We start from the raw sequence: 26,111 nt of genomic DNA on the forward strand, positions 1-26,111 counted from the left end.
GAGCGGAGTCGGCCGTCGCGAGGGGAGCTTGGACTCCAACCCGGGCGTGGCCGTGCCTCGAGAGGCAGCCCTAGCCCGGGCGCGAGGCGCAGGGTTCTTCCGTCAGCGAGTGGAGCGCGTCCGGCGCGGGGGCGGAGCAGCGCGCCGTGGGCCTGGCGGCTGGGGGTGGGCACGAGGCGGGCGCGGCGGGGGGCGGGGCTGCGGGCGCTGTCACTTCAGCACCAGGAAGTAGGTGGTCCAGCCGGCCAGCAGCAGCGCCCCGATGAGCACGGTGTAGCTGAGGAGCACGAAGGCCAGCAGCTCTCGCAGCAGCTGCAGCACGTGGATGGTGGACGAGGCCGGCATCGTCGTGCGCGGGAGGCCCGAGGACCTGCGGGGCAGAGCACTGGGGAGTCCCTGAGCGCGCAAAGAGGACGGTCCCCCGGAAGCCCACCCCCCCAACACTGGCCACCAAGCCAGCGGTGCTGAGCCAGGAGTGCTGTAGGCAATGTGGACACAGGAAGCTAGGCTAGGTCCTGGCCCTCAAAAGAGTAAACACGCTGTCCTAAGGCTGAGGAAGCCCAAAGTACTGATTTTCTCCCTAACAACCAGCTGGACGCCCTCTTTGCATTTACACCATAGAAGTCTTTTAAACCAAAAGTTCCCCTCATTCTTTGGCTCCTAATCTGGATCTGGTTCTGAGGAGAGAGAAGCCTGTCTCTTCCCAGCCTCAGCTGCTGCATTAGTCTTCCTCCCTGGCCCTCTCTCCTCCCATCCACCTCCTGCATTTTTAATGCTGTGAGTGCTGCTAATGGCCTGGTGGAGTAAGGCTTTCTTTTCCCATCACTCAAGCTGCAGCCCCAGCTGTCGGTGCTGCCTGGGAAGGGAAGAGGAGAGACCCATTCGGGTGGGAGAAGACAGCAGGCCCTCACTGAAGCCCCTCTGCAATTCCCTGGACCCCAAGGCTTGACAACATGCAGAGTTTGAAAATGTTTGCTTTATGGTCCAGCACGCTTGCCCTTGTGGGAAGCCAGTATTGCAGGAGTGCCAAGAGGTGGGCATCAATTTGATTCTGGGCTTCTCTCTTTCCCCACTGTGCTCCTGTGCACCTGCTCCAGTCCTGCTATCTTCCAACCACAGACGGAATCTCAAGGCAACAATCACAAACCAGCTTTCTCTCCATTGCTGTCCTGTCCAGCAACTTCCCTCAGGGCCAGCCACTAGCTTCCTTCTCTCCCCATTTCACTCACTCAGCTAAGTTTCTACGACTCCTCTGCTGCAGCAGCTCCCCGGTTCCTCTCCCGGTCTGGTGTCTGAAGGTAGGCTTGTGCGTACTCCAGCGATCTAGGCAGAGCTGTGGGATATTCAGGCAGCAGCTGCACTCACCAACTAGGTGTGGTCTAGAGACCAATCACAGTCTCCACGTGGTCCCTGAGCAATCAGGGAGCTGCGCACAGCCCTCCCAGGCCAGGCGGGGCACTGGCAACCCTGCCTGTTTTACCACCACAGCCCACAGGCTCTAAGGATGCCTGCAAAGCACCTGACTCAGAGGGGCTGAGCAAGTGGTACACTAGGGGATTTTTCATGCCCCTTCTTGTCTTGCTTTTCTCAACACTGCGGGTGGGATACAGTCCAAATCCTTTTCTAACAAGCTCACATTGAGGAGCCCCATCCTACTCTGAGTCTCAGACTAGAAGAACCATTATACAAAGACTTTCACTTATGACTGTCCAACTACAGCACGGGCTGTTATCTTAAAAAACATGTAAGTGTGAGCATGCATGTATGTATGTGAGAAACAGGAGCTTAGAGAACCAAGAGCTCCTAAGTGCTTGATTCTGACAGAGTTTAGCAGTTAAGAGATACACTGTATAGTCACCTTCCCAATGAGCCCATTTCCAATTTCAACTTCCAAGAGTGATGCAAAAAGAGCCAGTTAGGATTTCAGCAAATAAAGAACAGACCCTTTCCCAGATGTAACAATGAAGAAAAAGCACAAACTTTATGTTGTTTCTGATTATTTTGCTTTTTGTTGTAGTTTGTGATTAAAGACTGGGTTTTTTTGTTTTGGGTTTTTTTTTTTTTTTCCTGACCTTTAAAATAGCAGGGAGTGTGGACATCAACCCTTTTTTATCAACATCATCATCCAGAAGCAAATGGCTCCTTAATTTAATCAGGGTCCGTTATTATCAAATCACTGCCCCGGCCGCAGCCCTGCTGAAAACAGGAGCAGAACATTATCAAGCTGCTCAGGAAGCCAGTGAGTAGTAATTGCTCCCCCAGAGAACTGGTCATCTGAAGGGCTTCTATGTCCTGCCTAGTCACAGGAAAGAAAGTATGCCTAAGATTTATACCCTCACCCCACCCCAGAGCAACAGATGAAGAGAGGCTCAGTTTGGTCGGCTTCCACTCCCACGTCCTTCAAATGGATGTCTCAGGGCAGTTAGGTATTCCAGCCTCTGCAGGCTCTAGTTACCACACAGTAACTGAAGCTAAGAAACATTATGTGGCTTAAAATTCACAGGTGTTCATTTGGAAGTAAGAGCAACTGAGAAAGTTTACATTATTTGCCTTTGACAAAAAGGCATTCTCTATTTTCTGTAGCAGGTCAGTAAGCCTATGACTGTATAACACATCTGGCTTTAGAGTACAATTCAGTCTCTCCATGATTCACTCTACATGATGCTGCATTTCTACGCCTTGCCATCCTTACCACAGTCCCTCTTCCTAGCTGCTTTAGACACTCAGTTCATTTGGTAGTTTTTTTTTTTTAAAGTATTTCTTCTTGAATTTCTGCTGAACACAAACACTTCCGACAGGCCAATCTTTAACGTACAACTGAGAACAAGAGAAGGACCAGCATGTCACGGTTAACTGTAATCCATTTCTAGTGAGGGCAGAGCTAGAGTGCCCAATCCCTTCCCAGTGCTCTTTAAGAATTAAATGTGCTACTTTTAATATTCCTCCTTTTAACCATTATAGACACACCTCATCTTACTGCACTTTGCAGATAGTGCGGTTTTTACAGATTAAAGGTTTGTGGCAACCCTGTGTTGAACAAGTCTGTCAGCGCTGTTTTCCCAACAGCGTTTGCTTACTTTGTCACATTTTGGTAATTCTCGTATCTCAAACTTTTCCATTATTATTATATTCATTACGGTGGTCTGTGATCAGTGATTATAATTCACTGAAAGCTCAGGTGATGGTTAGCATTTTTTAGCCATATTCTTTAATTAAGGAATATACATTTTTTTAGACACAATGCTATTGCACACTTAAGAGACTACAGGATAGTGTAAACATAATTTTTATATGCACTGGGAAACCAAAACATGCATTTGACTCGCTTTATTGCAACATTCACTTTATCGGGGTGGTCTGGAACCAAAGCCACAATATCTCTCGGTATGCCTGTATTCTCTTGCTCTACAGTTAAACTACAATTCAAATACTTCTCTGTTGGCTAAATTCAAAAGTGTATAGTAAGACACAGAACAGCGCCTATGTAGACTTCTTTATCTACATAGACTTCTTTTTTATGGAGTTGCCGGTGTGGCAGAACTGTCTACCTAACTAAACAAAAGTCCAGACATGATGTAAACAATCTGCCCTCTCTAGGAATAAATGTACCATTCACATACCCTTTCTCAGTAAGGGCATACTCCTTCGAGACAAAGGCTGCTTCAAGTATTAAGTGAATTTACACAAAGGCGTATAATATATAATTATCCACCACTTTCTATTTGCATACAAATGAAGCAATTGATGTTTTTAAGTCTTCTGCTAAATGCATTTTAGGAGCTGACCTAACTATGCTCTGAGCAAGCAAGTATAAATTCCCAAGTGAATGTAGACACATGAGACACAACCGAGTATCTGTTCATAGGACAAAAACCCCAGCCAAGGAGACCTGACCAGACTTGAATTGAATCCCATGAGCCAAAAACATTTGAGGGACAAGGTGGATTTCATTCTCTAGGCGGCTGAGGCTGACAACAGCTGGGGCTGGAAGGTATAAACTAATCTCCCTGGGATAACAAGTATTTGAAAAAGGATTTTCTAAAATAGGCATAGTTTTTTTAAAGACCGTTTTCCAAATACTGAATGTCAAGGCCAAATTGAATGCATGAGAAGCAGATCTCTTAAATACGACCTCTTCTACTCCTCACTCTTAAAGAACGCTTTTTTTGATTGTAGAATTTCTCTTTCACTCATAGCATGCAATGCGCTACCAGAAATTCACTCACGAAACAAAATGAGAATAAAACGTGTGGTTACTGATAAACAACAGAGGCCACACCTCCCCTGAGGAGGGATGCTGACCTTGATCCCCCAACAAAGGGGAGACTTGGGCAAGGGCTACGAAGCCATCCATTTGGTCCCCTTCTTGGATTTAACTTCCAGATATTAGGATGGAGCAGGAGGGAGGTAGGGAACACACGCAGGTTTCCAGACTCTGGACCAATACCCTGCTCCTCTGCCCCACAGGCTAACCGTCTCCTGCAGGAGCAGCTGCGACTGCTGGACTCCAAGACCATCGACGAGCTGTCCCAGAGAAGGCTGAGGTCACCGGACCAGGGACTGCAATGGAGCGGTATGTTTCCAAGCAAAACCAATGCAAGAGGCTGAGTGTGGAGAAGTACATGCGACAGTTACTGTGGAGGTGGTGTCCCAAATGCTGAGGAAGCAAGTGTCATTGCTGTTCACGGTGGGACCAGCTGGTGCTGGGGCCCATGATGGGTGGGGAAGAAAACCGACGCCTCAGTGGAGGCATCTGCCACGGAAACGTCGTGGAGTGAACAGCACGTATGCTCAGAAAGTGTCTTTGAATAGTGTTTAAGAAAATTCTCAGGAAGCTGCTCCCCAATCCTCACGTTCCTCAATGTAAAAAGCCCTTGATAAGTATGAGACCCATGGAAATTTAGCTGGTCAGATGAACTTTGATTTGGAGAAAGAAGTCCCTCCACCCCTCTTGCTTTATAGAAGCAGAGGAATTGAAAGCAGAAGGAATCAACACTTGCCTTAGTGATCACCTAAGACAGAGGCTGAGGACACCAAATATAATGTGCCATACTCTGCAGGAAAAAGAAATCTCAACTCAGTGACAGGACCAGCTCTTGCCCCAACACCCAGCCACTGCCCCAGGCATGATGTGCCTTCAAGAAAGCATTGTTTATTAGGGGTGAGACTTCCCACTTTTCATTTTTACCCATCAGTCTCTGCCTTCCTATTTTAAGAACTGACCTCATTTGTGCAGCTGTATAAGATTATCCATCCCCACCATCCTTAATACGTTGCCAGAGGTCTCTAAGGAAGACCCTGAGCTTAGAACATTAACAACTGGTGTTTCTGTTAGCCAGGTGGATTCTCTTCTACTCTTTTTTCTTCAAGAAATTAGAAACACAAAAGAGAAGCAGAAAGGAGAAAACAGTGTAATTGAAGACGCTGACCCCCAAAGTAAATTCTGTATTCTTCTGTTACTCTTCCGTGGGGTTTCACTTCCTTTTGGCAGCTTCTCCAAAGGAGCAGTTTATTTTGCAGTTCATTCAAGTCGACTTTGATCAGCCTAGAAAGGTTTTTCCATTAGAGACTCTATCCAGCTGGCCCCATTCATTAGCTTAGTGGTGGCAATGACGTATTCTGTACCTCCGTCTTCCAGCTGGGAGAGAAATCGCAAGGCCGCGATTTCAGCAAAGGTTACGCCCCCAAGGAAAAATATCAGAGTGACTCGGTTTTCTCCTGGTTGACCTAAAAGGGAAACATTTCAGAATTAAGAATTATTATGGGTGCTTCTCCTCCCATGTCTTAAAAAACTACATCATGGGGGCACGTGGGTGGCTCAGTTGGTTGGGCATCCAACTCTTGGTTTCAGCTCAGGTTACGATCTCATGGATCGTGGGTTCGAGCCCAGGCGTTGGGCTCCGCGCTCAGCGAGGAGTCTGCTTGTAGATTCTTTCCCTCTGCCCCTCCCACCACTCACTCTCGAACGTGTGCTCTCTTCCTCTCTCTCTCTCTCTCTCTAAAAATAAATAAATCTTTAAAAAAAAAACCCGCATCACTGGGGCGCCTGGGTGGCTCAGTCAGTTAAGTGTCTGCCTTCAGTTCAGGTCATGATCTCAGGGTCCTGGGATCGAGCCCTGAGCTGGGTTCTGAGCCCAGTGGGGAGTCTGCTTGAGATTCTCCCTCTCCCTCTGCCCCTCCCCCTGCTCACTCTCACTCTCTCTAAAATAAATAAATAAATCTTAAAAACAAACAAACATGGCATCATATATAAGAAAAAAAAAGTTAACTGTGTCTTGGTACAAAGAGTTCCTTTGAAACTCAGGAACATGATTTTGATCTCAACTCAGAGGTTGAAAGCTGCTACTCCTGAGGGAATGATGGGTTCTAGTGCTTACACTACACATTGGCAAATAACAAAAGAGGTGTACGGGACTCTGAGTCCTGCGTACCTTACAAATGTACTTTACAAAGCAACTGCACAGTCCACGAAAACCACAGCAGCAGTGTGTAACTGCTATAGATCCTGGCCACTGACTTACGTTTCTTTTGCAGTCCCGTGGGCAACGGCTGCCGTTCTTCAAAGTGGGGCCCTGGGAGTATGCGGAGAACTTCCTCGATACTGCGCCAGCCAGGCCGCGAGAGCAGCTGCGCCAGCCGCACGCTGAGAGGGGCATAACCACTGTACACATACGATATGTCCGTGGGATTCTGTTAAATAATTAAAGGGGAAAAAGTGTGTAGATACAGAGACGTAGAGCCACTGAACAGCGGCCTTCTGGGTAACCCACAATTATGTGATTTGGCTTTGAAGGCAGAAACACAAACTCCAGCAACGTCCTGCTCCGATCCACCCCAGCTTGGCCTGATTCTTAGCTGCCTGAGGTTCGCTTTCAACTCAGATCTTGCAAAAGCCACTCAAAGCATCTCTAGGTACTGACCATGAAATGCTGTTATTTGCTTTGGCAAGAAACTTCTTGGAGGGAAACCCGGCACTCTCTAGCTGAGCAACAACGTGCGTATCCCTTGAACTCAGTCATTCTACTTCCAGGCATTTCTCCTACAGAGGGGCTTGTCCACCAGAATAGACCAAAGCCCAGATGTATTAGCCGCAACTCCGTCTGTTCTAGCAAAAGACTGGAAACAACCTGAATTTCTATCAAGAGAAATCTGTTAATCATAATTTAAGGTTTATCTGCAAAACCACTATGTAGCAATTAAAAAAAAAACTTACAAAAAAGAATGAGGTAGATCACAGAGGGATCTTCAAGATATAGTATTAAGTGGTGGTTAGGGTGGAGGGGAGAGGCAGGTCAGAACAGGGAAGAGAACTAGTATACTGTTTACCCTGTACAACATAGAAATTAAGAGTATCTATATCCCACCCCTGGGGGGAAGATAATCCGATTTTGCCACTGGTGGAGGAGATTTTTTAATTATTAGCTTTTGTTGCAGGAGGCAGCCTGATAAAGTTCCTATGAAAGTCTAAAAAAGAAAATAAGAAAAAGAAATTTAGAAAAACTGGACTCAACAATAAATGTAAGGCAAAGTACACTCTACTTTGGAAGTCAATGGTATAAAATATGCATCATTTATGTTAAAAGGTCTGTAGATTCACAGAATCTTCCTGGAGGGATAGATTAAAAAAACTGGTTACAGTGGTTCCTTCTGAGGGAAAACCATGCTGAGATGTGGAGGGAACCTGACTTTTCACTGTTTGCCTTATTTTTGTATGGCCGACATTTTTACCACACGTGCTGGACATTTTCCAGATTCTTCACCACCACCCCCGCCCCCCTCCCCGTGCTCAGTGTCCAGGAGGCGAACCTGTAGGCTCTACGCCAATGTGCTCCCACGCCCTCTTTGGGTTTGGCCAATGGGAGGCACGAGATGGAACCTGGAGAGTGGGCAGCATGTGAGGTCAGGGGTTTACAGCCCCAGCTTCCTCTCTGTGACACTGCTGGAGACTGGCTGTGTCTCTCCACCAGAGGCCTCTCATCCTCGCCTTGTCAGATGGCCTCTCCACACAGCTCTTCTCTTCAAGTTCTGGAACAGGTTTCTGCAACAGTTCCCTCTCCTTGCCCTCGGGCCCAGGCTGGTAAGGAATCCCCACTGCAGGCCTTTTGCCGGCTCCCACCCTGCCCACATCTTAAGAAACTCCCCTCAAACTCCCCGGCATCAGAGCGCCCTTTGTTCCCTGCTGGGATTCTGGCAGATATGATACGTGAATGCATTACTTTCTAAAAAACATTAGAAAACCATTCTAGAAAGGGCAAGGTGGATGTATAAATCAAGTAGCCTAGGTGGCCACGATAAACCGTTAACCAGTAGGTAAACTGAGTTGAAGTGGAGGGGTGTGTCTCACCTGTTCGTTCACATCATCCATCCAGAGGCGTAGTGTTTTCCGGATTGTTGGGTAATTGTTTCTGCCCCCTGTCTGTGGTTTCAGCAGGCCAGCCTTCTCTAGGTTGTACAAGGTCAATATGTGCTCATAGCCGTATGTCTGCAAGACAAGGCGTTCGGATTGATGTCAGATCAGGAAAAGAGTTTCTGCCACTTTCTAAAAAGAGCACTTCCAACAAATGGATTTAGTAGGTACTGTAGGGCATGTTACCCAAATCCACGGAAGGACTGTCTAGGGGCACAGGGGCAGCGTGGAGGATGAGACCTGCCTGCCCATTACAACTAACCCAGCTCACTGCTTCAAAGACTGATTTACAGTTTTTACTTTATTTTTTTTTTTAAAGATTTTATTTATTTATTTGTCAGAGAGAGAGAGCACAAGCAGGGGGAGAGGCAGAGGCAGAGGGAGAAGCAGGCTCCCCCCTGAGCAAGAAGCCCGATGTGGGGCTCAATTCCAGGACCCCGGGATCATGACCTGAGCCGAAGACAGCTGCTTAACAGACTGAGCCAGCCAGGCTCCCCTACAGTTTTTACTTTAAAGTCAGAATTTATGGACCCAACTTAAGTGAGCATCAAATAAATTAATATATATTTTATATGGGATATAATTTGATACTTAAAAAAAAAGAATGAGGCAGATCTATACATTCCGATAAGAAAGATCTGGATATATTCTTTTTTTTTTTTTAAGTATTTATCTGAAAGAGAGAGAGGGTATGTGTGTGTGCACGCGAGCAGGGGAAGCGGCAGAGGGAGAGGGAGCATCTCAAGCAGACTCCCCACTGAGGATGGAGCCCCACGTGGGGCTCCATCTCACGAACCTGAGATCACACCCTGAGCTGAAACCAAGAGCTGGATGCTCAACCGGCTACACCACCCAGGCGCCCCTGGATATATTCTTAAGGACAAAAAGTATAGTAATAGAATACTTTATACAGTAGGATTTTATTTCTATTTTTAAAAAGATACAGTAGGGGCTCCTAGGTGGCTCAGCTGGTTGGGCAACTGCCTTCGGCTCGGGTCATGATCCTGGGGTCCTAGGATCGGGCCCCGCATCGGGCTCCCTGCTCCTCAGGGAGCCTTTTTCTCCCTTTTCCTCTGCCTGCCGCTCCCCCTGCTTGTGCTCTCTCTCTCTCAAATAAATATTTAAAAATCTTTAAAAAAATAAATAAAAAGATACAGTAAATAATAATAGTAATAGCCAACACTTACATAACACTTTCGGGGGGGGGGGCAGTGTTCTGTTGCAAGCCTGTCACACGTGCATTAACTCAGTCTCTTTATTCTAACCCTGCGTGCTAGGTGGTATTACTATCTCCATTTTACAGAGAAGTTTAAATAACTTGCCCAACGTCACCCAGCTACTTAGTAACAGAGCTGGGGACATGTATCCAGCCAGTCTTACCCCACAGTCTGTGAGTGTGAATATTCTTTGTCTGTAAATGCAAACAAGGGAGTCTGGAAGCAGACCAAACTGTTGCCATTGGTCCTATTTGGGGAGGGCGATGGGGGTGTGAGTGAGGTGCAGGAAGGATCACATGTTGCTCCAGATGCTTCGCCTTATTTGAATCTTATACGATGAGAATGCATGTGTTACCTACGTAATTTTTTTAAAATACCAAAAAAAAAATTTGAGCATTTAGTTTTAATAACAATGTACTTAACTATGGCTGGTGGTAGCAAGTAAATACTACCTGAGACATTTTCAACAGAGGAGAGAATTTTTTAAATAATGGTGGCCTTTTCCTAATCATGAAGTAAAACAAGCTTAATTTATGTACGTCTGCTAAGGGATTATCATCAGAAAATCTGCAAAAAGGTCCCTTCCTCCATCAAATGCAATCTGGTTAAGAGCAAGGGCACCAGACCCCAGTTCCCTGGGTTTGGGCACTGGATCTGCCACTCACTAGCCAGGTGACCAGGGGCAAGTTACAAAACGACCTTGTGCCTCAGTTTTTTCATCCATAAAATAGGGATGGTAACAGTCTCTAATTCACAGGGCTGTAGTGAGGATTAAACAAAAGAATACATTAAAGCTCTTTCACTAGAGCCTGGTACATAGTAAATGCTCAATAAACATTAACTATTATTATGCAAACACAGTAAACAGTGATGGATACCAAGGACAACCCCCTCTAGGTGTTAAAAAAATTTAAAAGACAGTGGAAACAATACACCAAAATAGGAGCTTTAAGCTGTACTTTTTTTAAAAGATGTTTTCTCCTTTGGTAAATTAGTAATTTGAAATCTACTGACCTGGAGAATTTCTCTTTTGTAATAATCCAGAACTTTTTGTTTGAGTCCACTATTGCACACGGACTGGAGGCAAACCAACCTTAACACCTTGATCAGCGGGTGCTTTTGGGCAATACAGTCTTCAATGTAACTATTGACCTGGAAACAAAATATACAGGTATGTATCCCAGCATCCAGTTTGGGGGCCTAACAAACTTGGTATTTACGATTATTTTTCAAAGTGGGGGACACACTCAGACAATGCAACCGCCTGTCTGAACACAGCAGACAGCCTTCTGAGAGGTTCTTGAATGTCTGGGGCACCTGTGACCATGTCTATCTCAATAATAGAAGCAATTTATTGGCCGCAAAGTAATAGGAACTTTCTTGGGAAATAGATTTTCTAGAAAATAGGAATTTCCAGAAATTGCATAATTTTAAATGTATTAATAGAGGTGGATATTTACAGGAATTATATGAGCAGTTCCCTCAGAAAGCAAGTATCTTCATTTATCTACGACAGGCCTTAAAGATGGTTGGTTTCAGGGGCTGGAGAGCAATGCTAACTACCCATGACTTGGAGAAATCTGGACTTCCACATTTTGCACTTGCTCTTAAAAATGCCTCGGCAAGGCATGGGAATCAACACGGTTGCTTTTCTAGCTATAATCTGACGTTTGACAAATCACCAGTGATTTGCTAGTTTTACTGTTCACATACCTTATCGGTGTCTATTCCAGACATAAACTCCTGCTCCACTGTGAGTTTATCAAAGAAGTCTTCAGAAGCTAAAATGTAATTAGCAAATTTGCAACTTAGAAATTAAATAAATGTTGATTTGAGCAGTGTGCTTTTCTACACAGAAGATAATTAAGAAACAAGACGCACAAAAACGCAAGCAAGCAAAAGGCTCAAACTGTCATCTGAAAACAATCTTCTAAAACATGGAAAACCCTACAACCCTGTGCTCCTAAATTACATCGACATGCAGCTGGCCACTGTACCCCTTTGCTGTCCTTAGGACTCAACACAGATCCCAAGAATTTAGCCTTCATACCAGGGAAAGCTAATCTCCCTAGCACTTCACTATCATCATCAAATTCAACCCCATTTTAACTGCTTCCTATTAACAGGAAAACAAAGGACTGATTTTCCAACACCATGTTTTACTTCAGATTCAAAGTAGACTTCATAATACACGGCACCCATGTTTTATGAATAAATTCGTCTTTGATTTAATACACATCTTCTGAGCTCTTTCAAAATACTCAACATATGATCTCTCTACCAATTCTGCAGGAAGTTTTCAAGGGAAAAACAAAAACAAAAGCAGAAACATCACATTGCTCTGATGAACCCTTAATAAGAGGGGAAAAACTAGATAAAAAAGAGCCTCATTATGGTGGCAAACTTACAGAAGAGTTTTTTTTTCTCTTATCACTATTCCAAATATCTTGTCTTAGGATTATATTAATAACGGGGAAAAAGTGAGTTAACCACAAATGAAACACATTTAACTATGAACATGCATGCACTTAATTAACACAGAATGACAAACAATGTTCAAATAGAGCTGTCTTTCCCAAGGAGGTATCATGGTGCCCGTGACCCTGGCATCAGAGTATGCATGCAAGTCAGCCCTGATGAAAATCATCACTCCAAAGGATACTCACTGGTGACATCTTTGATTAACTCAGCAATCGAGGTGTGGTTTGCAAGTGAGCCTCTTGCTGCCTGCATGTGGGGCAGCTGGGAAACAAACTGCTTGATCTCCCCAACCGTCTTAGCATTGTGCCTTTCCTGAAATGGGGGAAATGGCAGATCCATCAAGCAGGGAAGATATTTTATTTATTAATTTATTTTTAGAATTATTCTGCTTCTTTTTCAAGATATTATTTATTTGAGAAAGAGCGAGAGTGAGCACGAGCAGGGCAGAGGGGCAGAGGGAGAGGGAGAAGCAGGCTCCCCAATGAGCCGGGAGCCCAACGCAGGGTTCGATCCCGGAACTCCGGGACCACGATCTGAGCCGAAGGCAGACGCTCAACTGACTGAGCCACCCAGGTGCCCCGAAGGTATTTTATTTTTAAGTGCTCTGCTCTGTGTGTTGCTCACAGGATGTATAATTTATATCAAAGTAGAAAAAAGAATGGAATACAAATAAATCAGGCCAAACCCAGCTCCGCCATTACAAGAAAAACAGAGAAGATGAGTTCATGGTGCCTGATTACTGTGTTAGTTCTTCAGAGAGCAAATATATGAGGTTTTCTCCTCCTATGCCCGGGGTTCCTATCGTGATTAGTATTTGGGGGCATCTGAGTATTTGTGGGGGCACTATTAGGTTACCCACAAATACTTCTGAATAAAAAACAAAAACATCATGTTAAGAGGGAAATGTAAACAGCAAAAAGTGTCCTCTATAATAAAAAAAAAAAAAACGCATTCTTACTGCTGAATCTCAATCTTGAATATTGTCCACAAAGTGAACCTTGCTTAGTGATGGGATTTTTTTTTTTTTTTTTGCAAAACTGAATCATGTAAACCAAATGTAACTTCAGAAATGTGAAAATCAATGAATGAATATAATCCCTCAGAAAGATGAAATCTAGAAATACATACTCGGTGCAACATTCGTTTTCAAAAATTCTCCCAGTTTACGTTTCCAAAGTCTAAATATTCAGAGTTTATCATCTTACTGAATTTTCCTGTTTCCAAAATGAGCTCACCCAAGAGTAAACAAGCATCCGGGCAAGAGGAGGCAGGAGGTGATAATGAAGCGCCTAAACTTAGAGCTTTCACCCAAAACCGCAAGTTCTATTCTAGAGGATCTTTTATTTATAGTACAGCCGGCTTCCTCTTGAGTGAGGTAGGAAATAACGAAAAAGGAAAAGGTAAAACAAGTATTTCTGACGAAAGCCTGTAAACTGCAAACACTGCTCCTGCCACCCTGCAGAAAAAGGAGCCAACTTACACCTTCTGTCATGGGGCCTGGGAACAAGTTCCAAAAGAAACCCTGCACGTTAGGAGAGAAATGTGCACCTGCACCGAAGCCCCGAGGCTCTTCCTCTCCTGGGGGGGGGGGGGGGCAGTCTAGCCTGTGACCCAGAGCTGCAGCACGACACAGCCAAAGCGCCTCACCTCAAACGCTGCGGAGATCACCTTTGCTTTCTTGCTAAGCACGGAGCCCACCGCGTTGAAGTTTTTGTCTCGGATCTCAGCATAGAGCTCCTCTGCAGAATTCAGCTGAAGCTTCTTTGCTTCCGTGGGGAGATCCTTCCCAGCATCGCCCTGCTTCTTCGGTGCAAATTTCTCCGGAGGTAATTTCACATAACCTGAACGACAGTGGAAGGGAGCAAGCACCTGTGTGCCTTTACTGGAAGAACGGATCAAAGTGCCGGGCACAAAACAGAATTTTCCAACTCAGGAGAGAAGTAAGCCAGCTTTAGGAAACAATGGCATATAATACTAAGGTTTTGATTTTTCCACGATCAAAGTACGCTTTGATCATAAAGAAATACGCCAGGACTATTATTAAACATTTCTGAAATTTTAAATGCTGACAGAAATAAACAAGCATGGTGTGGGCCAAAACCAAACCAACATGTTTGTGAACTTTGACCTAATGATCTGTCACACCTAAACGCTAGGAGGCCTCCCCCATCTTCCATCTTGTGTCTCCAACCTCGAGTGTCGGCCCTTCCCTGGATACGCCCCACTGCAATGTCCACAGCAGCGTCCCTGTGTCTCTGATGAGGCCTGCCACTCGCTGTGGCCCTCTACGCCTACCCCTCCCCAAACCCAGTGCAAATGCCACCTCTCCAACAAGCTTTCCCAACAACCGCCAGCCATGAGGGTCTGCATTCTCCAAACTGCAGTGCCACCTGCATTAACCCAGGGCCACTGCTCACGGGGACAAGCAGACGCCTGCACACTAAGCATCCGGCTTAGCTGTTGTCGTGGGACTGACAACAGCAGTTTTTGCTTGGATTTTGTTTAATCTGGTGTCTGAAAGCCAAAAGTCAGTATTGTATTTTCTCAAATATCCTCTAATTTGAGAAAGCATCTCCTAAAAAAAAAAAAAAAAAAAGACCTTTTGGAGATTTCTATCCAAGGACCTTTCAGGAAACACAGATGTCACTTTACTTACTGTTCTGAATGCCATAAATTTCATCAATGAGTCCTTCATATGTAAGCTGAGTGGCGAGAGGCGTTAATAAGTCCACATTTCGATCGAGCAACAAGAGATTATCAAAAACAGGAAATATTGAATTTTGGCTTCCTGTAAACTCTCTCTTCATCCTGATCATCATATTGGCCACTTGCTGGAAAAAAAAACATTAGATCAGGTGGGACTTTTCTGGGAAGTAGCAGAGTTTAAAATGTAGCTAAAAACAGAAAGACAATCAAAAAATTTAAAAAGGAGAAACTGTAGAAGGGTGAGACTGATCAGAAGCAAGCAGTCAGAGAAGAGCGTCTGTGTTGGCCAGCCACTCCCACCACGCATGTGCGCTGATGGCGGCCACTGCTCTTCGAGGCATGAGAACGCGGATGCAGTCTGTTCGCGTTATTCGAGGGACTCCTGTAAAGTGGCCACGAGCACGGACCCGGCGAGTCCTGAGCCACTGCTGTAGGGCAGATACAAGGTTAGGTTTCTGCGAGCCTCTGGTCACAAGGTTTTTATCAACTAATCAGTGTGTAACCTTGTTTTACGTGTGTTTCTATTTAAAGACACTTGATTTCCTATAGCTTGTTGATTGACCCACAATGAACTCACTGCCAACAGCACCATCACTCACGCCTGAGGGAAGCTGAGGCAACACGGTATTCTCTCGGTAAGGCCCATCACAACCTTCCTGAGCTCAGGGACACGGGCAGTGCTTCAGGACCACCCTTGGGGCCATGTGAAACAGTGAAATCACCAAGAGAAAGCGCAAAAATGCAAAAAACATGCTGTTAGGTAGTGCATGGCCCTACATAGTGGCAGAAAGGACACCTGTTTACCACCTGAGAGCCCAAACAAGAAGGCAGAGCATCGCTGTACTGGACATCAGCTGGAAACGCGCACAGCGGGCAGCTCAAATTTTTTGCCACTCTTGACATGTCCACACACACTGCAAGTATCGATTTGGGGTTACAAGTACATTTCAGCAATTAGGTGAATTCACACATAAATAGGATTGTAAATAGCTTCCTATTGCTCCCCTTTTGGGTACCAGGGCACCCCTTCCTTCACCCCAGAAACATGCACCATTTCTTACCCTGGCACACTCTCCTTTCCCAAAGATCTGGGGGATTGTCCCATACAGAGCCTGCAGGGTCATGAGCCCCTTGGCTGCGTGGTAGAGGCTCGTCTGGTCACTCTCCAGGTAGCACTCCTGTGGGGAGAAAGGATGGTTACTGTTAGGCCCCAGTCACTGGGTGCTTGCTGGGTACCTGCCTCTGCCTGGCCCTGGGACTTTCCCCTTATTTCCCACTTTGCCTGGAAAGCTGGGGACACAAGACCGTTTCGTCAGGCTGCTACTTGGCAGTCAAGAACACAAGGCCAACAGCTGTGCTACTGGGATCCAGCTGTGGAAGTACCTGGCAGAGCCTTCTGGAAGAAAAGTGTTCACCAACCACACCAATTCTTCTTATTTCTCGACTCTCAAGTAAACTGATTAACAAAGACGGACAATGAGAATGGGTTCTCTGGCTCCCTGTGGGGAGTGCAGACTTTGGGAGGGCACTCTGGGAAGGCCACCTGCTAATACCCACAAAGGCACACATTCTTTGTGCCAGAGGACCACACAACAGAATACTTAGCAGTTTTCACAACATGAGATTTTCATATATGCTGATAACAAAGGTCCTAACATGTTGAGGAGTGAAAAGGGGTAGCTGAACGAAATTTGGAATCTGATCTCATTTTCAGAAAATACACTTTACTTTATAAAATATATAAGGTATATTTCGTCAAGGCCAACAAAATACACACAAAGCCAGTTGGGAAGCGAGAGGGGAAATGCTCAGTTCTGACACTGACTCAGGTCGCCCTGATCTGAGCCCCTTTGTGCCACTTACCAGCTGCTCCCTAGGCCAGTTACATAACCTCTGTGTGCCTCAATTTACTCATCTGTAGAAGGGAGTACATTCCACATGGTGTAAGGAGTAAATGAAGAAAATGCATGTAAAACATTAAATCCCAGCACTTGAAACATATAGTAAGTGCTTAATAAATGGTAGCTTTTATTATTTGGAATTGTTTGTATATTGTTCACAATCATTATCTCCTCATAAGTCAAATGGTACATGAGGCGCCTGGGTGGCTCAGTCGGTTAAGCGTCTGACTCTGGATTTTGGCTCAGGTCATGATCTCAGGGTTGTGAGATCGAGCCCCACATTAGGCTCTGTGATGGGTGTGGAGCCTGCTTAAGATTCTTTCTCTCCCTCTCCCTCTGCCTCCCCACAAAAAGAAATAATAAGTCAAAATGGTATATCGCACCAGACACCTGCTCTCCACCCACCCACCCAACGTGTCTAGTCTCCAAAGCCAAGAGGGAAAGGATACCAAAGGGATTAGGGAAGACAGAGTGGAGCACTCGAGCACTCCGCCCCTGGGAGGAAGGAGGGCTGTCCCCCGAAGACACTGTGAGGAGTATCTGGTCACCACTGGAAGCCCTGCCGGATGATGGCTCTTCCAAGTCTGGGGTATTTTAATATTTCACTGAATAGGAAAGGTGAAAAAAAAATGTCTGAAGACACACTTTCTGGCAAAATTACTTAAAACTCCTGATTGGAGCAGAAGTTAAGATAAAAATTCAAGAAAAAAAATATTAGGGAACATCTCTCCAAATAGCATTCATATTATTATTATTATGTAAGATTTTATTTATTTATTTGAGAGAGAGAGAGAGCACGAATGAGTGGGGGGGAGGGCAGAGGAAGAGGGAGAATCAGACCCCCGCTGAGCAGGAAACCTGACGTGGGGCTCAATCCCAGGACCTCAAGATCACCACCTGAGCCGAAGGCAGACACTTAACCGACTGAGCCAGCCAGGTGCTCCTTTAAGATTCTGTTTTTAAGTAATCTCTATACCCGACATGGGACTCAAACCCACAACCCCGAGAGATCAAGAGTCCCATGCTCTACAGACTGAGCCAGCAAGGTGCCCCAGCATTCATATTATTTTTAATTTAAAAAGTTGTATTACTATAGACATTCCTTTTTTTTTTTTAAGATTTACTTATTTTTATTTTAGAGAGAGAGAAAGTGAGCGAGTGTGGGAGGAGGGGCAGAGGGAGAGGAAGAGAGAGAATCTCCAGCAGACTCCCCACTGAGCATGGAGCCTGACATGGGACTCGATCTCATGACCCTTAGATCATGACCTGAGCTGAAATCAAGAGTTGGATGCTCAACCGAAGGAGCCATCCAGGCACCCCAGACATTCCTTTTATAAGGCTATCTTTTAAAAAAGATTTAAAAGTTAAAAACAGATATTAATCTTGAATTTTTTGCTCTAATGTAAGTGTCGGTGGAGTGATAATTTGTGTTAATATCCCAACTCTATTGTGCACTTGTGGAATTTTAAGCCAGGAGGACATTTTGGGAGGGACAAATGGTAATACTATTAACATTTAAATACTTTTTGACCTCCAAATCCCACATGCCTACACAATAGAATAGCCAACAGTTTCTATAAAGGAAACAGGTTAATATACACTGTTTTTATGTGTACGTATGAAGGCTGTGATACATTAATCACCGTTACTGAGCATTCAACAGGGTGAACTCTGATTCCCACATTTTATACAGAACAATGATGGAGAAGATCCTAACCACATCCCCAAAGCATAGAAAGATCTACATGTGCCTTCTGATTCCAAAAATCACTAAATTGTGCTCATTGTTTAAAATCACATAAATATGTAAAATTACGTCAACTCCATCAGAAATTGGGGCTGAATTTCGCACTAGGTGGAATTCTCAGCTTTACCACCCAGGCAAAATCTCTGATTTCTAAACAGAATCTGAAGTGAACATACAAAACCAAGAGCTTGAGATTCCCAGCAGAAAATAATTCTGTCCTTTTTTTGCAAATCATCAGAAAAACAAACAGGAAATCTCTCCTCTGGACAGGGTCTGTCATGCCGGGACAAGTTTTCCTCAGCTGCTACCAATTCACATTAATTACAGAGACGTGAATTAATGACATGTGGGCATACCATTACAGCTATACGATGAAACAGATATAGCAAAATGGTAATTCCAGAATCTAGGTGATGGGTATATGGGTGTTCCCTGTCAAACTCTCAACTTCTGTGTATGTCTGAAATTTTTCATTTAAATGTTGGCGGGGGGGGTAGTCTATACCATCTTTGGATGAGATTCAGCGTATAAGCAAACCAGTAGGGAACATGGCGGAAAAAGAGCCTTCGTTATTCAAATTAGTCAGTGGTGCCACTGAGATCTACTGCCTCAAGTTAACCCTTTTAAGGCGGTGATCACTGTTAACAACATCCTGGGGAAGAAAACATTTCAAATAATTTTTTTGTACAATACCAGAGGTTCTCAAAAGTTCTAGTCTCCATCACAAGCCCATGAATCAAGGAAGAAAATACGGACAAATGTGAGTGCACTGAAAAACACGCATGGCAAAAACTACCATAAGCAAAGTCCAAAGACAAATGTCAAAAGAGAGTAAAGAACAGTCTACAGTTACAGGGCCCACATGCACAGTGACCTACGTACAGGGTTATTCACCACCTCCAACAGCACAAGATGAGAAACGCTGACACATCCTACAGAAGGGGACTGGTTTAATAAATTATGGTAGCTCCAAACAATGCAACAGTATGCAGCTTCAAACAAAAATACAGAAGCATTTTCACATATGGTAGAAAATGATCTTGAGATAATATTATTAAGAGAATAAAGCAAGATACCAAACTTATATGGTATATGCCACCATTTGTATAAAGTGGGGAGGGTATTTTTTTTTTTTTAAGATTTTATTTATTTATTTGAGAGAGAGAGAGAGAGAATGAGAGAGAGAGAGCATGAGGAGGGGAGGGTCAGAGGGAGAAGCAGACTCCCTGCCGAGCAGGGAGCCTGTTGTGGGACTCGATCCCGGGACTCCAGGATCATGACCTGAGCCGAAGGCAGTCGCTTAACCAACTGAGCCACCCAGGTGCCCTGGGGAGGGTATTTTATATATATTATGAGCTGTAGCTACATAAAGCATCAAAAAAAGAATTAGTAATAGTGATTGCTTCTGACAGGGAATTGGCAGTTTGAGCACTGGGAGGCTTACTTTTCACTCTGTACCCTTTCTTACTCAAAGAAATAATTGTGCAAGGATAAGGTTCTCAAAAACTTTCAAGGGCATCTGGGTTGCTCAGTCGTTAAGCGTCTGCCTTCGGCTCAGGTCATGATCCCAGGGTCCTGGGATCGAGCCCAGGAAGCCTGCTTCTCCCTCTTATACTCCCCCCACTTGTGTTCCCTCTCTGTCTCTCTGTCAAAAAATAAATAAATAAAAAATCTTAAAAAAACCAAAAAACACTTTCAAATCATTTTATTAAAGATAAAGTAATATTCTTATGAGAGAAAGTGTTCTTTGAAATAAAGATGGTAAATAAAGCAAATACATAAATTTACATTTGCAAGAAAACTCTTAGCTCTGGAGAACAAAGGCGTGCACATTTGCTATAAACACATGTGGAAAATAAGCAGTGGAGAAAACCAGGGCTGGAACAACTGGCTACCCATCTGGAAAAAATTAAATGAGCCTCTACCTCACACCACACACTCCACACAAATACACAATTCAAGCTAAAGACCTGACCTTTTTTTTTTCTTAAAAAGCAAAACTTCCAAGACTTTCGAAGGAAAATATAAGATTTCCTATGTCTTCAGGGTGTAGAGGGATTTAATAATACTCGAAAAGCACAAACTAAAAGAATAAAAGTGATATATTTAACTACTTTAACTTGGAAGACTCCTACCTCTCAGTGTCAAAGCTTACTACAAAACCACAGTAATTGAGAGAGTAGGGTGGTGGCATAAGGACAGGCATATTGATTAATGGAATAGAATTGCGACATCAGAAATAAACATTTACATTTATGGACGACGGATTTTCAACAAGGGCACCAAGACAAATTCAATGAGGAAAGTACCGCCTTCCAGCGAATGGTGCTGGAACAAATGGACAGCCACATGCAAATGAACGAAGCTGGATCCCCACCTCACATCAGATGAAGGTGAACTTAAAATAGCTCAAAGACCTAAATGTAAGATTGAAACCATAAAATTGTTTGAAGAAAACATAAGGGTCAATCCATTACTCTGGGTTGGCAATGATTTCTTAGATGCGACACCAAAAGCAAAAGCAACAAGAGGGAAAAACAGTTAAACTGAACTGTAAAATGAAAAATTCTGGGTTGAAAAAAAAAAATTTGTGTTTCACTTTTACCAAGTGAAAAAAACTCACAGAATGGGATAAAATATTTGCAAATCATGTATCCAATAAAGAACTTGCATCCAGAACATTCCAGAATTCTTACAACTCTTCTAATGAAAAGATAAACTACCCCACTTTAACAAATGCACCACACATCAGAATAGACATTTCTTTAAAGGAAGACATACAAATGGCCAAGAAGCACATCATTGGTCACTATGGAAATGCAAATCAAAACCACAATGAGATAATGCTTCACACTCTCCAGGATGGCAAACTTCAAGAAGACAGATAACAATGTGTTCGTGAGATTGTAAGATTGGAACCCTTAACTTTCTCTGGTGGGAGCAGAAAATGGTGCGGTCACTGTGGAAAACACAGAGTTTTACCGTATGACCCAGCAATTCTACTTCGAGGTATATGTAAGAGAAATGAAAACACATGTACATACAAAACCTTGTAAGAATGTTCGCAGCATCATGATCGCCGGCAGGGGAAAACCATCATCTGTCCACTAAAGATGAATGATAAACAAAATGTGGGCTATTATTACAACGGAATACTGTTTGACAATAAAAAGGAATGAAGGACTGATAATCTGCTACAACGTGGATGAGCGTTGAGAACATGATGCTAAGAAAGAGGCCAGACACAAAAGACCACGTGTTACATAATTTCATTGATAAGAAATCTCCAGAATAGGCAACTCCATACAGATGGCAACAGGCTAGTGACTGCCAGGAGCCGTGGAGGGAGAGAGGGGGTGACTGCTAATGGGCAGAGCGTTTCTTTCTAAAAGGAGAAAAATGTTCCACAATGAGACAGTGGCAATAGTCGCAAAACTCTGAATACACTGGAAACTAGTGAACCGCACACTGTAAAAGGGTAAATTTTATGGCATGTGAATTATGTCTCAATAAAGCTATTACAAAAATAAAGCACTTTATGATGGGAAATGTCTACAGGATAAAAGATATCATAATGAAAAGACAAATCACAGATTGGGAGAACGTACTTGCCGCTTCTATAACCTACAGTGACTCGTGTCCAGAATATACAAAGAATTCCTTAAAAAGAAAGAATGGGCAACAAAAAAGAACAAGGGGAAGATGTGCTGAAGAGAAAAATCTTAAATGTCAATAAGCATATGGAAAGAGGCTCAGCTTCACGGCAATCACAGAAATGCAAACGAAAACAGGATCGCTGACACTGTCATGCTCACAAATACGACAAAAATCAAAGTCTGACATTAAAAAGGAGAATGTCAAACTTACTTTGAATGCACCCTCCGATTCCATGGATAAGAGATCCCCATCAAATGGAATGAGGTCGAGGCTGTACTCCTCCCTATGAATAAAGGATCCCAGAACACCCAGATCCTTCAACCGCTGTTCGCACAGTAAACTACGTCGCGGCACAAACAAAATGTGGAAATCTCTTGTTGGACCACGTCTGTCTTCACTGCAAATGAAGTAACATTTGTTAGATTACAAGCACCTACGAGTCATAGCCTATTTCACTTATTTTATTCCCAGCGCCTGGCCCGCGGCCTCGCACACAGCACGCACTAAATAAATGCTGGTCGGATAAACATACACGTATTGACTTCCAGATTCCAACTGTTATATAGTTGCTCCTTTGCTCTCTTTTTCCGTGACAGGAAAGAGGCAAAAAAAAAAAAAAGAAGAGCAGAGAACTCTGAAAAAAAAAAAAAAAAAGGAAAGAGGCATTGATTCACAGCCAGTGTTTCGTGATGCATTTTCTAGCTTTCTCTTAAACCGTTTATGGGGCTTTAAAGCTCTCAGGTTTATTGAAACAGGATATCTGTGTCTTACTGAAAACAAATGACTCTTTAACCCCACCGATGCAGTGACACAATCTTACAGGAAAATGAAAGATCACTCTTGCCTCCCACGTCTAGTCTCCTTGACAGTGGACTTCCCAAAATAGCCCATATGCTTTTAAGATCTTAAGGGCCATATCAATCAACTGTACCACAGAGTGCAGATGGGGCTGAGAACTTCCTCTACAGATTGGATGCTATATTAAATTTTAATCAGCTCATACTTATTTTGCTTATGAAATTCAAGCACACTATATTGAGAGTATTGAAAAATAACCATTAGGGGTTTTGGTTTTGTAATCAGAGTCCTTTCTATTGATATAGGTCTCAATTTTAGCTGTCCTGAAAATGGGGTTATATGTTGCCCCCCTTCTCCAACTGTTTGAACAACTTCACGAGTTTCCCATCTGCCCTCTTATGTTCTTTCACGCCTGCCCTGTTTTCTAAAAGACCACCTTTTCATGCACTGGCAAGATGAGGAATTGCAGTAAGAGGCTCAGGACGTTAAAACCATGAGAAGGACCAACCTCTTTTGGACCAAACATAAGCTCTGAGAGATACCTGAGCACATTTTCGGCAATTATATCCATCAGTTCTAGCCTGGGTCTGACAAAGAAGATAATATTCTTGACATCAGCTGCGGGCAAACGACTTCCTTTAAGTGTGAACATTTTTTCCACTTCATGTTCCTAGGAAAACACATACACAAAAGGTTAACAAAAACCCTGAACTTCACCTATCCTATCCAGATTCAGACATCATTAACACTCCCAGCCAAATGACATTATTACTTGATTAGCAAAATTTAGTTTCCCCAAAGCCAGATGTATAAAGGACAAAGTTTCAGGATTAAGTCACTGCTACTGCACCTGAATTCAAATGACTCACACAAGGAATTGTCAGTGACACTAAGTAATGGTCACATAATACAAGGCTAGTAATTTCCCTAGAACTAGGATCAGCATAAAATCACTGGCCAATGGACCACTGTATAAAGAATGTTAGACATGCATTAGTATCACCATCTATAAAGACCAAAGAGCTTTGCCAATTACTCGGGAGAAAATGTAAAATCCTATTATTGCTGAAGTTTAGAATTATTAATGCCTGAACAAAACCCAAATAGCTCATTTACCTTCAGTAATGAATATTGTGCAATCAGGCCAAATGGTCCTGTGAGGTACTCGTCCCAAACTATTGCCTGTAGGAGGAGAGGAGAAATACTCTCGTTATGGTTAATGTCAGGAATTTCAACAACACCCACAGAAAACAGCAGTCATACGTAGTAGGAATATTTGCTTCAAACTCTGAATTAACAAAAATTTTAATTGGCTCTAACCACATTCTTATCTTATAGGTCTAAAGAAAAACCAACATCTGGACAAGTGATGCTACTGTTGATTTTTTGGGTTTTTTTTGTTTAAAGATTTATTTGGGAGAGAGAGAGAGAGAAAGAGAGAGAGTGTGAGTGAGTGCACGGAGCGAAGGGGGGCAGAGGGAGAAGGAGAGAGAGAATCTCAAGCAGACGCCGTGCTGAGTGCGGAGCCCAACTTGGAGCCCAACACGGAGCCCGATCCCATGACCCTGAGATCATGACCTGAGCAGAAATCAAGAGTCTGACGCTTAATTGACTGAGCCACCCAGGTGCTCCGTTCTCTTTTTTAACTGAAATTTTTACTGAGATAAGTGTTGGTTAACATTTATTTGTAAGAAATAATACAGAGAGCCCTTGTATGCTCTGCCCAGTTTCCCCCAATGGTAACATTTTGCAAAACCAGAGTACAATATTACATCCAGGATACTGACATTGATCCAATCCATGATCTAATTCAGATTTCAGTATCATTTCTTGAGCCTGAACTGGGCACCTAGGACTTAGCTTGCTTTTTTTTCTCTCATGGCTGCTAGTACCCACTCTGTCTCCTGGGGTTCTATCCTTTCTACTACTGATTCTTGAGATTCCCCAGTTTTCGTTTTCTTTTCAGAGCTGTACTGCCAATTACTTAAGGGGGCCTGATAAATCCTAAGGGGAGAGGAGAAAGGTGACACCGCTTGGAAGAAATCCTATCAAGTCTCTGATCTACAATTTCTCACTCAGTTGTGAGCTGAGTGGTGGTAAACGTCTAACAGGAGAAACAATCCTCAGAATGGTCACGTTAAAACCTCAAATAACTCTAAACTTCTTTCATAATCCGTGTGAGCAGCAGATTGTAAGATGTTGGAGCTTCAGAGACTTTCGATGGTTCGATATGCAACGACACCATGATCGCTGTAATGCATGGACCATCTACGTCCTTGGGCCGGACCCGCCCCACGCGTCCGGGTCTCAGGGGGCACCAGACCTGCCCCTCTGGATCTGAAGGGCACCTGACATAGGTGGTTCACGAGGGACTGCGATACCACAGTGGCTTACTCTGCTGCAACAAAACAATTGCTATGCCACGCCGACTCTGTGGGCTGTGGGCCTCCGGACCCATCGTCAGGTCCCTCTCCCCGCCTCACTGGTCCCACTTGTTCCCCTCCTCGGGACCTCGTACACCTGGAGCTCAGGCGGTCAGGCACCGGATTAGACCAGGCCGGACTGGCGGCTGGAGAGCACTGTCGCCGCCTCCCGTCCCTCACCTTGCTTCCCGCGCACTTGTCCAGGAACTCGCGCAGCTCGCGACGCACCGCCTCGCGCAGCACGTTCAGGTTCACTCGTCCGTAGGACAGGTGCGCCGCCATCTTGCCCCACCGCCCCCTTTCCCGGCTAAGCCCACGGGCGCGGTCACGTGGCGGCGCGGTCACGTGACCGAGGCGGCTGACAGCACGCAAACCCGGAAACTGGAATGGGCCGACGTCTGCTGTCTTTCCCGGCCCTAGCCCCCGCGGTTTCCTTCTTCCCCGTCGGTTCCGCCACTCCCCCAAGACGCCCGGCCCCATCCGGACCCTCCCTCAGTCCAGGAGTCGTTGGGCGCGGAGAATTGAGTTGAGAGACGGGGACTGGACCCTACTCTTTCTTCTTAGCAGCAAGCATACCCGCTATAATGGAAATCTTTTGTAGCAATCAGAAAGCCCTTCGCTTTGCTCTCTTAGTTTGTAGGCTAAACTTTACAAAAAAGGACCGCGGCTGAGGGAATCTGTCATGTGACGTCTCTTTAGCTCTTCCTGGTAAACTTCCACTGCCTGGTATTTCACACAAATACTGTCCCACGTGGAATCCAGTTCCCACTGCAT

At 44.3% G+C, this 26,111-nt stretch overlaps 2 protein-coding genes across 2 annotated transcripts; both read right to left on the reverse strand.

Moving 5' to 3' along the window:
* Positions 1 to 210: 210 nt before the first annotated feature.
* LOC144379819 (uncharacterized) lies at positions 211 to 345 on the reverse strand. Its single transcript, XM_078060131.1, has one exon. The coding sequence runs from the start codon at positions 343 to 345 to the stop codon at positions 211 to 213; it is 135 nt and encodes a 44-aa protein (XP_077916257.1).
* A 2,840-nt stretch (positions 346 to 3,185) lies between these two features.
* On the reverse strand, positions 3,186 to 25,680 carry VPS33A (VPS33A core subunit of CORVET and HOPS complexes). Its single transcript, XM_036085036.2, has 13 exons — positions 25,518 to 25,680; positions 24,031 to 24,096; positions 23,457 to 23,584; positions 22,327 to 22,513; positions 15,873 to 15,989; positions 14,762 to 14,936; positions 13,753 to 13,946; positions 12,291 to 12,417; positions 11,338 to 11,405; positions 10,639 to 10,776; positions 8,345 to 8,482; positions 6,522 to 6,690; positions 3,186 to 5,727 (listed from the first exon to the last, which is right to left on the reverse strand). Exons 1-13 carry the CDS (start codon positions 25,617 to 25,619, stop codon positions 5,546 to 5,548), a joined length of 1,791 nt encoding a protein of 596 aa, XP_035940929.1. The 5' UTR covers positions 25,620 to 25,680; the 3' UTR covers positions 3,186 to 5,545.
* Positions 25,681 to 26,111: the final 431 nt, after the last annotated feature.

The sequence above is a fragment of the Halichoerus grypus genome, chromosome 13 (genome assembly GCF_964656455.1).
Source record: "Halichoerus grypus chromosome 13, mHalGry1.hap1.1, whole genome shotgun sequence".
In the NCBI taxonomy this organism is placed as follows: Eukaryota; Metazoa; Chordata; class Mammalia; order Carnivora; family Phocidae; genus Halichoerus; species Halichoerus grypus.